The sequence below is a fragment of the Phalaenopsis equestris genome, unplaced genomic scaffold (genome assembly GCF_001263595.1).
Source record: "Phalaenopsis equestris unplaced genomic scaffold, ASM126359v1 Scaffold000067, whole genome shotgun sequence".
NCBI classification, from domain to species: Eukaryota; Viridiplantae; Streptophyta; class Magnoliopsida; order Asparagales; family Orchidaceae; genus Phalaenopsis; species Phalaenopsis equestris.
In genome coordinates, this window is record NW_018164509.1 from 24670 (window position 1) to 38588 (window position 13919).

Below are 13919 nucleotides of genomic sequence, written 5' to 3' on the forward strand. Positions count from 1 at the left end.
TTTGTTAGTAGTTAATAATTTAGTTCTGATAGTACATTAAATATTCAAAATTAGTGACAGTAATTTTATTTTATGATTGTGATTTTCGTACTTAATTTATCACTTCAAATTTAAATCTTCCTCTTGGGATCGATATTAAAGTCATGTATTACTTGATAACGATACGTATACTTGCGTAGAATCTCTACATAAATTGCTTAAATTTCTTATTCATAAAATAACGCATCAAATTTTTGACACCGTTGAAAAGCGGAGTCAACTTTATATATTTTGCACAACTATATCATCGGGGTCATTACGCTTCACACATTTACCTATTTTGAAATAGTGGGAGCTACAGTATGCTTAACTTCCAGCAGTAAAGAAAATGCCATATGAATAAAAAGGGCCTAAAACAACTTTATTCTTAAGGTAAATTTTATTTGTTAAAATATGTGGAATTTAATTTTTGTGAAGATTGTATTTTATGAAAGAAAATATTGGTCAATTTCTAAAAAACTTGAAGATAAACCAAGAAGCTAGAATTGATTCACACAAATATCTGGGGCAATCCCTTGACTCATCTCTAGATTATTCGATGTACTATATCACATTCATGGGACAATTGCATAAAAAATTATGAGTTTATTTTATCAAGAATAAATCTGGAGTGTTTAATGACTTTAAAAAATAGAGAAGTTTAGCTGAAAGTAAGATAGTTGTAAAAATTAAATGCCAAAGATCTAATGACGGTGTTGAGTATGATGGCATATATTTTAAAAATTATAGTGTTGCTAATGAGATATTGTTGGTTGACCTCGCTTGCAGTCGAGGTGTAGTTTTCCCCTCCTAAATAGCCTAGGATCTAGCCGTAGGATAGCTAAATTTCAATTCTCATTTTCGAATCAATACCTAAATTTTGATTCTCACATTTCGAGGTCGAACTAATTTTCAATCCTCTTTTTGAGATTGATCCTTAAATTTCAATTCTCATTTTGGAATCAGTCCTTAACTTCCGATTCCCTCTTTTCGAGGTCGGTCCCTAACTTTCAACTCTCTTCCTCTGGTTGATACTTAAATTTTAATTCTCCTTTTGGATCAGTACCTAAATTCTGATTCTCACCTTTCGAGGTCGATTATTAAATTTCGACTCTCTTCTTGAGATTGATACCTAAATTTCAATTCTCATTTTCGAATCAGTACCTAAATTCTGATTCCTATCTTTCAAGATCGATACATAAATTTCGACTTTCTTCCTGAGATTGATACCTAAATTTCAATTCTCATTTTCGAATCAGTACCTAAATTCTGATTCCTATCTTTCGAGATTGATACATAAATTTCGACTCTCTTCCTGAGATTGATACCTAAATTTCAATTCTCCTTTCGGATGAGTATCTAAATTCTGATTCTCACCTTTCAAGGTCGATACCTAAATTTTGACTCTTTTCCTGAGATTGATACCTAAATTTTAATTCTCATTTTCGGATCAGTACCTAAATTCTGATTCCTATCTTTCGAGGTCGATACCTAAATTTCGACTTTTTTCCTGAGATTGATACCTAAATTTCAATTCTCATTTTTGGATCAGTACCTAAATTCTGATTTCATCTTTCGAGGTCGATACCTAAATTTTGACTCTCTTTTCGAGATTGATACCTAAGTTTTAATTCTCTTTTCGGATCAGTACCTAAATTCTGATTCTCACTTTTCGAGGTCGATACTTAAATTTCGACTCTCTTCCTGAGATTAATACATAAATTTCAATTCTCCTTTTGGATCAGTACATAAATTCTGATTCCCATCTTTCGAGATCGGTACCTAAATTCTGACTCTCCTTTTCAAGATTAATATCTAAACTTCGATTCTCACCTTGGGGTCAGCATCTAAATACTGATTCCCATCCTTGACAAACATTGGAAATTTGATGACTCCAAATCCACTCTCCAATCCACAATGAGAGTTCATGATCACCGATTTTAATCGAATGTTCACTGGCTAATTCCTCAGCGGGAACAATTAGCACTTAATTCTACGCTTCTTTCTAGGCCTGTTGGCTTAGAAATCTGTATAGGTCCTGTTGATCTCGTCGGTCAACGCCAATACGCGGTGTGCTCGGCCAACACACCACACCTATTGGGGGTCCGTTTGTTGACCTCGTTTTCAGTCGAGGTGCAGTTTTCCTCTCCTTAGTAGCCCAGGATCTAGCCGTAGGACCTTCTGTCGACTACTCCTAGAAAATTAGTGAAGAAGCTCTCCCCGTTAGCAATTCTGAATTTTTTTTCGCTCGACTTGATGTTCCATATAGTAGTTTTGACCGTTATTGCTTAGATGGTAAGACTACTCTGAAGGAACTCAGAGAGTATTCCTATAGGACTATCGGCCTTAGGATTGACTGTACTTGTTGATTTGGCGTCGCCATCCTCTACACCGTCCTGTTTGATTGAACTCATACTGGAATTTTGATAGGATTTGGACCGCGATGCGTTTTTGACCCGATTGACTGCGTTTTTGACCCGATGCGTTTTTGACCCGATTGACGACGAGGTTGCCTCAGACGACTCTGGATGACAGAACGGACTGCGCCGATGCATCCGGAACATCAATTTTGCTTAGGGGGGACGTTTGTTTCATTGCGACGACGCGTCTTAGGGAAAATACATTTTTAAATGTTAATTATAATAATAAATAATATATTATTATTATTATTATAATTAATAACTTATATTAAAAATTCTTAACCTAATTTCATTTTTAAATGTAAATACTGATTCCCATCCTTGACAAACATTAGAAATTTGATGACTCCAAATCCACTCTCCAATCCACAATGAGAGTTCCTGATCACCGATTTTAATCGAATGTTCACTGGCTAATTCCTCAGCGGGAACAATTAGCACTTAATTCTACGCTTCTTTCTAGGCCTGTTGGTTTAGAAATCTGTATTTGATCTCGTCGGTCAACGCCAATACGCGGTGTGCTCGCCAAACACACCACACCTATTGAGGGTCCGTTTGTTGACCTCGTTTTCAGTCGAGGTGCAGTTTTCCTCTCCTTAGTAGCCTAGGATCTAGCCGTAGAACCTTTCTATCGACTACTCCTAAAAAAATAATGAAGAAGCCCTCCCCGTTAGCAATTCTTAGCAATTCTGAATTCTTTTTCGCTCGACTTGACGTTTCATATAGTAGTTTTGACCGTCATTGCTTAGCTGGTAAGACAATTCCTATAGGACTGTCGGCCTTAGGATTGACTGTACTCGTTGATTTGGCGTCGTCGTCCTCTACACTGTCAACTCTACACCGTCCTGTTTGATTGAACTCATACTGGAATTTTGATAGGATTCGGATTGCGATGCGTTTTTGACTCGATTGACGACGAGGTTGCCTCGGACGACTCTGGATGACGAAATGGACTGCACCGATGCGTCCGGAACATCGATTTTGCTTAGGGGGGACATTTGTTTCATTGCGACGGCGCGTCTTAGGGAAAATATATTTTTGAATGTTAATTATAATAATAAATAATATATTATTATTATTATTATTATTATTATTATTATTAACTTATATTAAAAATCCTTAACCTAATTTCATTTTCCCCTCTCCCGTTTCTTCCTCTCGCGCTCGTGGACCTCTGCCCTAGCCGCGGTTCACTCGGTTTCTCCTAGCCCACTCTTTCGTGCCGTTGGAGTCTCGTTCCCGTGCACGCGGGACGATCTCGCGACTCATCTCTTATCGTATCTCATCTTCTGCGAGGATCTCATCCTCTGCCTCTCGCATGCCCGTATGGAGGCTTCCGCTCCTCTCGATCCTTCGAATCGTATACGATCTCCTAATCATTCCTTCTCATATTCTCTGATCTATACGAGGCTTTCGTTGGTGCGTTTCAAAGAGCCGGAAATTTTCAAAAGGAAAGGAAAACTCTGCCAAATTTCTTTCTCACTTTCTTCTTTAGTTCCTAGTGCTGGGGTTAACTTCCTATGGCTATTGAAGAAGAGTGTAGGTTGTGAATTATTCTCTTTCTGAAATCCCTGTATTACATTCTGCTTTAAGGAGGTACCTCCCACCCGATTGACGATCTTGCTTCCTTTCGGTTTTCTTTATTACTTGAGCATGTGAAAATAGAATGACAGACATGTTTTAGGGGTCGGACATGGTTATTTGCTTAGGATAGTGAGAATGCGGCATATTATTAGCTTTTCTCTTTTCTTTTTCTTTTTTTTTTCTTTTTTTACTTAAAGCAATTGGAAATGTGATGAATATGGGCTCTGAGATAACATATGCTCCTCTAGAATATATGTTGGGATGCACTACGAGGCTATTTGATATACTTTTCTTTTAAAGCTTAATGGAATATTTTATTTCTATGCAGCCATGAATGCGGTTGAAAGTCACCAAACTTGTAAATTGTGCATCCTATATTTTTTATCTTTTTATTCATCTTCATTTAATTTTGCTCAATGTTCAATCATTTTTCTATCAAGTAACATGTCTTATGTAAAAGGAATTCTGATTAGCATTTGATAGCTCTTCTGTGTTATGTAGATTTGGATGACAATTTATGACTATGCTCTTGTTTCATGGTTTTAAAACTCGCCATGACAATTTATGACTATGCTCTTGTTTCATGGTTTTAAAACTCGCCATGACAATTTATGACTATGCTCTTGTTTCATGGTTTTAAAACTCGCCATCATAAATGCCTTCTCCCTTACTGTTTTCTTTTATTTTTATCTGTAGTGCTATTTTGCATTTGTTATAATCAAAATGTTACTTCAAAAGAAAACATTTTTATATGATTTCTGTAGCGTGAGGCGGTCCAAGAGAGTTCCACTTAAAGATAGATTGTTCTCCTTGTCATCAGCGACTTCACCTGCTGTATGTATTTTACAAGTACTTCAAAAAAAGAAGCATATGCAATTTCTAATATCATTTTGTAAAATACACTTTGCTAAATGTGTATTGTTCCATTGATTTTTTTTTCTAATTTTAAAATGGGGAATTTACATTCCTGGCACACGGAATATTGGAATTTACTTATTAAACACTCGAACTTCATAATAAATAATATATTATTATTATTATTATTATTATTAACTTATATTAAAAATCCTTAACCTAATTTCATTTTCCCCTCTCCCGTTTCTTCCTCTCGCGCTCGTGGACCTCTGCCCTAGCCGCGGTTCACTCGGTTTCTCCTAGCCCACTCTTTCGTGCCGTTGGAGTCTCGTTCCCGTGCACGCGGGACGATCTCGCGACTCATCTCTCATCCTCTGCCTCTCGCACGCCCGTATGGAGGCTTTTGCTCCTCTCGATCCTTCGAATCGTATACGATCTCCTAATCATTCCTTCTCCTGTTCTCTGATCTATATGAGGCTTTCGTTGGTGCGTTTCAGGGAGCCGGAAATTTTCCGGAAATTTTCAAAAGGAAAGGAAAACTCTGCCAAATTTCTTTCTTACTTTCTTCTTTAGTTTCTAATGCTGGGGTTAACTTCCTATTGTGAAGTATTCTCTTTTTGAAATCCCTGTATTACATTCTGCTTTAAGGAGGTACCTCCCCCGCCCCCTTGCGCCTTGCTTCCTTTCGGTTTTCTTTATTACTTGAGCATGTGAAAATAGAATGACAGACATGTTTTAGGGGTTGGACATGGTTATTTGCTTAGGATAGTGAGAATGCGGCATATTATTAGCTTTTCTCTTTTCTTTTTCTTTTTTTTTTCTTTTTTTACTTAAAGCAATTGGAAATGTGATGAATATGGGCTCTGAGATAACATATGCTCCTCTAGAATATATGTTGGGATGCACTACGAGGCTATTTGATATACTTTTCTTTTAAAGCTTAATGGAATATTTTATTTCTATGCAGCCATGAATGCGGTTGAAAGTCACCAAACTTGTAAATTGTGCATCCTATATTTTTTATCTTTTTATTCATCTTCATTTAATTTTGCTCAATGTTCAATCATTTTTCTAACAAGTAACATGTCTTATGTAAAAGGAATTCTGATTAGCATTTGATAGCTCTTCTGTGTTATGTAGATTTGGATGACAATTTATGACTATGCTCTTGTTTCATGGTTTTAAAACTCGCCATGACAATTTATGACTATGCTCTTGTTTCATGGTTTTAAAACTCGCCATCATAAATGCCTTCTCCCTTACTGTTTTCTTTTATTTTTATCTGTAGTGCTATTTTGCATTTGTTATAATCAAAATGTTACTTCAAAAGAAAACATTTTTATATGATTTCTGTAGCGTGAGGCGGTCCAAGAGAGTTCCACTTAAAGATAGATTGTTCTCCTTGTCATCAGCGACTTCACCTGCTGTATGTATTTTACAAGTACTTCAAAAAAAGAAGCATATGCAATTTCTAATATCATTTTGTAAAATACACTTTGCTAAATGTGTATTGTTCCATTGATTTTTTTTTCTAATTTTAAAATGGGGAATTTACATTCCTGGCACACGGAATATTGGAATTTACTTATTAAACACTCGAACTTCATTATTTACATATGTAGAACTCTGTTAGCTCCATTGTCAGTGACGGCATTGGACGCCGTGACTTGGCGATCTCCATTGTAATGAGGCAAGCAGACCTCAAGGTTGACGGCAAGGTTGGACTTCTCAAGTTGAGGCAACGAGGGTAAGGTCATATGTCAATGGCGACTTGGCAAGTGTTGAAGCAGCAAGGATGAAATCTGAAGGTCAGCGATGAGATCAGACTTTGTGAGCCTATAGTGAGGCAATTGGCTTCCTGAGATTGTAGCCAGGCTGGTGCAATTTTAGAGATCTGCGGCGATGTCTGACTTCACAAACTCAGAGGTAGTGAGTGACGGGTGGGGGGTGGTGGGGGGGGTCAGACATTGGCAGTGGAATGAGTTTGGCCGTTTGAATTTCGTAACAAGGAAAGACTGCTGTGATGGAAGGTGAGGGAAGATGTTATTTTTATTTAATTTTGTTAATTATAATGCTATATATTGTGCAAATGATGAAGTTTGAGTGCGAAATATGTAAATTCCAATGTTTTGTATACCATGTATTTAAATCCCCCTATAAAAATCACCATCATAACGCCATGCTTATCTATTTTATATGAAAAATGTCTTTGAATTAGTCTTTCACTGTTCTATGTTTTCTTTGGCATTAGTTCCTAATAATTGTTTTTAAATATCTTTTATAGTTGTCTTGTATACAGTAGTTAAATGACCGACTTTAAATGTATGTAATTTTATGTGAATTTTTATCAAATTTATTTCTTTAATGGTAGGGGTAGAGTTCCTACTTATCTATTTTATGACTTGAAACAATACACCATGTCCACTAAGCAATCTTTCATGTCACATCATGGCTTGTTCAGCTAAATCGTGCCTTCAACATAACAATGAATATAGTAGGAGGTGAGTTTCTTGCCATTTTTATTAATGTTAGTATTAATCTAAACATTTAGTCAGACTATGTGATACTGCATTTACCATTGTTTGTTGATTGCGTGCACGCCTAATCAGCAAAGTGAGAAACAAGAGTAATGCAGTATGGGCTGATATTTATCACAAAGATGATCAAACTTCAAGACTATTACATTTTGGCCTCCTTTATTTTCGTCATTCTATATAATGCAAGTGTCAAATGGCCTTTCTATGAAATTTCTTCTCTTTTTCATTATGAAAATTTGGTTCATATACATCGATCAAGCAATGATGTACTACTATAACCACTAATTTTTTAGGATACTCGGTGGCCATTTGTGATCATATTTTTATTTTTGTTTTTTATACTTGTTTTATTTTATTTATAATTTAACTTCAAATAAAACATGTGTGGTTATTTTTAAAAACATTCAAAATAATTTTTAGATATTTTGAGTGTTTTTAAAAACAAGCTAATTTATTTTTAAAAGCAAAAAATAAAAAAAATATATATATATAATTACTATACAAAAATGTTTTTGAAATAAAAGTTAAAAAAAAAAGAATAAACAAAAATGATCCCAAACAAATCCTTAGTATAATAGTCTAATTAACAATCAAAATATTTCATTGATAACATTTTAATAGTCGAAGAGAAACAAGAATAATACATCTTCGTAGATCTCAACATAGCATCAACAATGACATTTGCTCCTTTTTGAAAATATTCCATTCTACTTTGTTTGAAAATGTTAAATTTATTTTATCAAGCTTGTTTGATTTAACCTAGCTATGACTATTATTGGATGAAATTGACAATAAATTGCATTCATATAATAGAAGTGAAAGGAATAAATGGAAAGATAAGAAGTTAAATAGTGAAGGAGGATATAAAAGAAGATTGAAAGGAGCTTTAAGGGAAGGGAAGGGTTTGAGTAAAGGAGATTGAAAAAAAACTTCAAGCTTTTGATTTCACCATTTGTTCTTGTAATTTTGAATTTTTTTATAGTGCAATTTTAGTATATATTAAATGCATGTTGTGACATGTATGTGTGTATGTGTGTGTGTGTGTACTTATGCTATGTGCATATGAATGCATGCAAGTCATGCAGACATATTTTGATGCATCTAAGTAATCATGCGTGCACACATAAATGTTGTATATATGTATGTATTTATGTTAGCAAGGTGTGTGTGTATAATCTTTGTTCTTCTGGCATGATGTAGGCAATAAGATGTTAACCGAGTCACATCTTTTGTTGATTGAAAACTACCGCTCTTAGTTTTGGGCTTTCCTTGGCCCCAGAGGAGCGTGAAAGGAATCTTCAATCCCCTAGAAGCCCTACTTCAAAAAAATGGGGAATTTACATGCATAACTCACAATTCTTATTTATTTACATTTCTCATACAAAAACTTTCATATTTACACCCATAACACTCAAATCTTTAATATCATGCCAAAAATAACACTATTATTATTTTTTAGAAGTGAAGTACATATTTTCATGCATAAATTTAAAGCACCAGAATGCTTTGTATGTAAATATGAAAGTTTGTGTAAGATTTGTAAATACATAAGAATTGTGTGCTACGTATGTAAATTCCCAACAAAAGAAAAATATATATGTATGTATGCATGTGATGCATGTATTTATGTAAGCAATGATGTATGTATGCAGTTAAAAATTATAATAGGAAATAATTTATTCCTGTAAGAAGTTATGAGAAATAAATTATTTTCTTAGATTAAAGAGATATTTTCTTTCCCAATTTATATTTATTTCTTTGGATTAGGAATTATTTGTTTTCATATTTTATGTTATTTTCTATATCTCTTAATAATTAATATGAATTGTTTATTGAAGATATTAACTGATATATCTTTTCTTTCATATCATTTACTTTTTATTATTTTTCCTATTATAGGATTGTTGTAAGGGTTATTTATACCCCGTTCATATTAATGAAAACAAGTATTCCACTTTATTCCACATTTTTTAAAATTTCAACATGTTATCAGAGACAAAATTTTGCTCTAACTACTGGTAGTTATTGAAGAACCGTCAAGACTCCCTTCCCATCGGTCTTCTTGCGAGAAGGAAAAAATTATTTGTTTGCCTTGATTCTCGTTGTTTGCTCTTCGTCTCATTATTTCTTCGCCTGCATCGAAGAGGAAGATTAACATACATTCCCTTCTTCGTCAGTTTCATCCTTGCTGCCTAAACCCCCATCTATCTTCTCTCTAGGCCAAAACACATGACAGACAAAACTCAAAATTCAGCCAAACCTGAGTTTTTCAGTCTTCTCATAGGCACTGCAGAAATTGCTGTCAAAAGACACACAGTTGTCTACTTGCCGAATCACATGACAAACAAAACTCAAAATTGAGTCAAGCCTAAATTTTAAGTCTTCTTATAGACATTGCAGAAACATTGCAGAAACTGCAGTCAAAAGACAAACTCAGTTGTCTACTTGTCGAAACACATGACAGACAAAACTCAAAATTCAGCTGTCTGAGTTTTGTGTCTTCCAACTGACACTACAGAAACTGTAGTCAAAAGACAATCACAGTTGTCTACTTTCGTGCAAACTCCTCTGTATCATTACATGTAGGAGCTTTCAGCCTGCCTACAGACTCTGCAGGAACTGCAGCCAAAGTAATCAAAATTGTCTACTTCCTTGCAAATTCCCTGCAACAGTACTAGTAGAAGTTTTTCGTCTACCTACAGACACTACAAAAACTGCAACCACTGCTGTCTACTTACCTGCAAACTCTCCTGCAGCATTATCTGTAGGAACCTTCCGTCTATCTACAGTCACTGCAGTAACTGCAGCTAAAGACAACCACAATACAGAATAAAGGCTTCAAGTTCTACTTCACAGGATCTTTCTCGCCCATTGTTTGTTGTTTTCAAATTCAAGTTGAATATGATTTTCAATTATATTTCAACTTGAGGAAGAGTGTTAGGAATTATAATAGAAAATAATTTATTCCTGTAAGAAGTTATGAGGAATAAATTATTTCTTTTGATTAAAGAGATATTTTCTTTCCTAATTTATATTTATTTCCTTGAATTAAGAGTTATTTGTTTTCCTATTTTTTGTTATTTCCTATATCTCCTAAAAATTAATATGAATTAATTTTTTGAGATATTAAGTGATATATCTTTCCTTCCATATCATTTTCTTTTTATTATTTTTCCTATTTTAGGATTCTTGTAAGTGTTATTTATACCCCCGTCTATATCAATGAAATCAAGTATTCCTCTTTATTCTGCATTATTCTTCAACAATGCGCTTAAGCAATGCATGTATTTATGTATGCTTGTAAGGAATACATGAATGTATATATGTATGTATGTATGTAAGGAATCATGTATGTATGTATGATGTATGTTTATATGTACGCAAGGAATCATGGATATATGTATGTAAGGAATCATGAATGTGTGCATGTAAGGAATCATGTACGCAAGCAAATCATTTATGTATTTATGCTTGTAAGATCGTCGGTCATTCAAGCTTTTAAAGAATTATTGTTATTTCATCTTATTCATGTAATGCCACATTTACTGAAATTCGGTTTCTGAGTGTTTGCTCATCTTTCAGGCTGAACAACAACAACAAGCTGCCAGACAAGGTTGTAGCTTAGATGTGCTTGCTGGGCATTGCTTTCTTATCCTTAAAAAAGAAAGAAGGGACATTTACATGCATGCCACATAATTCTTATGTATTTACATATCTAACACCTAAACTTTCATCTTTATATACATAAAGGCCAAAACACATGACAGACAAAACTCAAAATTCAACCAAGCCTGAATGGCCTGAATGTTCAGTCTTCTCATAGGCACTGCAGAAATTGCTGTCAAAAGACACACAGTTGTCTACTTGCCGAATCACATGACAGACAAAACTCAAAATTCAGTCAAGCCTAAATTTTAAGTCTTCTTATAGGCATTGTAGAAACTGCAGTCAAAAGACAAACTCAGTTGTTTACTTGCCGAAACACATGACAGACAAAACTCAAAATTCAACTAAGTCTGAGTTTTGTGTCTTCCTACTGGCACTGCAGAAACTGTAGTCAAAAGTCAATCATAGTTGTCTACTTTCGTGCAAACTCCTCTGTATCATTACATGTAGGAGCTTTCAACCTACCTACAGACTCTGCAGGAACTGCATCCAAAGTAATCAAAATTGTCTACTACCCTGCAAATTCCCTGCAACAGTACTAGTAGAAGTTTTCCGTCTACCTACAGACACTGCAAAAACTGCAACCACTACTGTCTACTTACCTGCAAACTCTCCTGCAGCATTATCTTTAGGAACCTTCCGCCTATCTACAGACACTGCAGTAACGGTAGCTAAAGACAACCATAGTACAGAATAAAGGCTTCAAGTTCTACTTCACAAGATCTTTCTCGCCCATTGTTTGTTATTTTCAAATTCAAGTTGAATATGATTTTCAATTATATTTCAACTTGAGGAATTATAATAGAAAATAATTTATTCCTGTAAGAAGTTATGAGGAATAAATTATTTCTTTTGATTAAAGAGATATTTTCTTTCCTAATTTATATTTATTTCCTTGAATTAAGAGTTATTTGTTTTCCTATTTTATGTTATTTCCTATATCTCCTAAAAATTAAAATGAATTAATTTTTTGAGATATTAAGTGATATATCTTTCCTTCCATATCATTTTCTTTTTATTATTTTTCCTATTTTAGGATTCTTGTAAGGGTTATTTATACCCCCGTCTATACCAATGAAATCAAGTATTCCTCTTTATTCTGCATTATTCTTCAACAATGCGCTTAAGCAATGCATGTATTTATGTATGCTTGTAAGGAATACATGAATGTATATATGTATGTATGTATGTAAGGAATCATGTATGTATGTATGATGTATGTTTATATGTACGCAAGGAATCATGGATATATGTATGTAAGGAATCATGAATGTGTGCATGTAAGGAATCATGTACGCAAGCAAATCATTTATGTATTTATGCTTGTAAGATCGTCGGTCATTCAAGCTTTTAAAGAATTATTGTTATTTCATCTTATTCATGTAATGCCACATTTACTGAAATTCGGTTTCTGAGTGTTTGCTCATCTTTCAGGCTGAACAACAACAACAAGCTGCCAGACAAGGTTGTAGCTTAGATGTGCTTGCTGGGCATTGCTTTCTTATCCTTAAAAAAGAAAGAAGGGACATTTACATGCATGCCACATAATTCTTATGTATTTACATATCTAACACCTAAACTTTCATCTTTATATACATAATATTAGATTTATAACGGCAATCAAATCCCTAGCTATTATTACTTTTTACTTCATGTCTATTAGTTTTAATACCCTCATTATGTATTTCCTTCTTTGTTTTATTCATTTCCTGTTTATTTTATTCTATTTTATTTCTTTTCTTTGTTCTGCCTATTGTATTTGGACTTAAATACCCCCTCTTTTATCAATAAAACTAAACGGAGCTGCTATATTCCAATTCTCAACACATAGCACTCAAATCTTTAGTATAACATAAAAAATACAACTACTATTAACTTCTTAAATGTGGAAGACATACGTTCATGCAAAGGTCTATGACACCAAGGTGTGATAAGCATAAACATCAACCTTTATGTTTTGGATATGCAAATATATAGAAATTGTGTGGCATATACATAATTTTTGCAAAAGATAATGTTACAAATTTTTGCTCTTTCACAGTCAGGCCTTCCCCCGGCCCCGGCCGTCCGAGGATTGGAAGTTTTGCTGCAAGTAGAAGGTTTGTTGTGTAAACTTAATTTCATACATAATTAACAAAAATAATAATATATGAAATGCATTTCTATTAAACCCTTAAAGTTCTTTTTCATATGATGAATTAAAATTAAATTATGATAAATGTATATGCATTGCTTAACATGTAAATTGTGTGATTGAATTTTTCAGAGGAAGTTTAAAGCATGGCGGAAGATTTCTGCAGAGAGAGGAGAAGAAAGTTAGAGCTCTTAATGAGCAAGATTTTGATGGCGGAGATGAATAAGCTGTGCTGCTTCTGAGTTAGTTGATGTTTTTTTTTTTTTTTCTGGCTATTTTTTAGATTTGATTTATGTCAGAAATTGTTTTTGGTTTCATGCATACATAATAATAAATGCATACATAATAATAATTGCTTTCTTTTTTCCTCCAACTTTAAAGTATGGTTTAAACATTATTATGGTTTCTAATCTACGAGTCTCGCTCATCCCTCATACGCCTAAGAATTTGATTACCACACCCTATACACGAGGGGAATCAAACTCTAGACCAGAGGGGACTTACAACTGACAAGCCGATGCTCGACCAACTGATCTGAGTACGCGACGCTTCTAAAAATAGCCTTCGATCATTCTAAAGAATGGTCGAAGGCTATTTTACGAGCTCCCAGCCACTCTCACGTGCCTAACTTTTCGAGAACAACCCTCACTACCGGCAAATTGGCTAGAGAGGGATTCAAACCCGTGATCTGAGGGAACTTAAGAC

The 13919-nt window shown here is 34.2% G+C and overlaps 1 protein-coding gene across 5 annotated transcripts in view; it reads left to right on the forward strand.

The window, feature by feature from the left end:
- LOC110019675 overlaps positions 1 to 13481 on the forward strand; it is a 27526-nt gene extending 14045 nt beyond the window's left edge. For 3 of the 5 annotated variants that reach the window (XM_020717443.1, XM_020717445.1, XM_020717444.1), the window contains 2 exons: positions 4787 to 4856; positions 6500 to 7051. In XM_020717443.1, coding sequence (XP_020573102.1) covers positions 4787 to 4856; positions 6500 to 6628 — 199 coding nt within the window. In that variant the 3' untranslated portion in view covers positions 6629 to 7051. Of the gene's footprint in view, positions 1 to 4786; positions 4857 to 6499; positions 7052 to 10996; positions 11028 to 13121; positions 13180 to 13346 lie in introns of those variants that run through there. The other 2 variants (XR_002293474.1, XM_020717446.1) reach the window with 2 other exon arrangements.
- Positions 13482 to 13919: the final 438 nt, after the last annotated feature.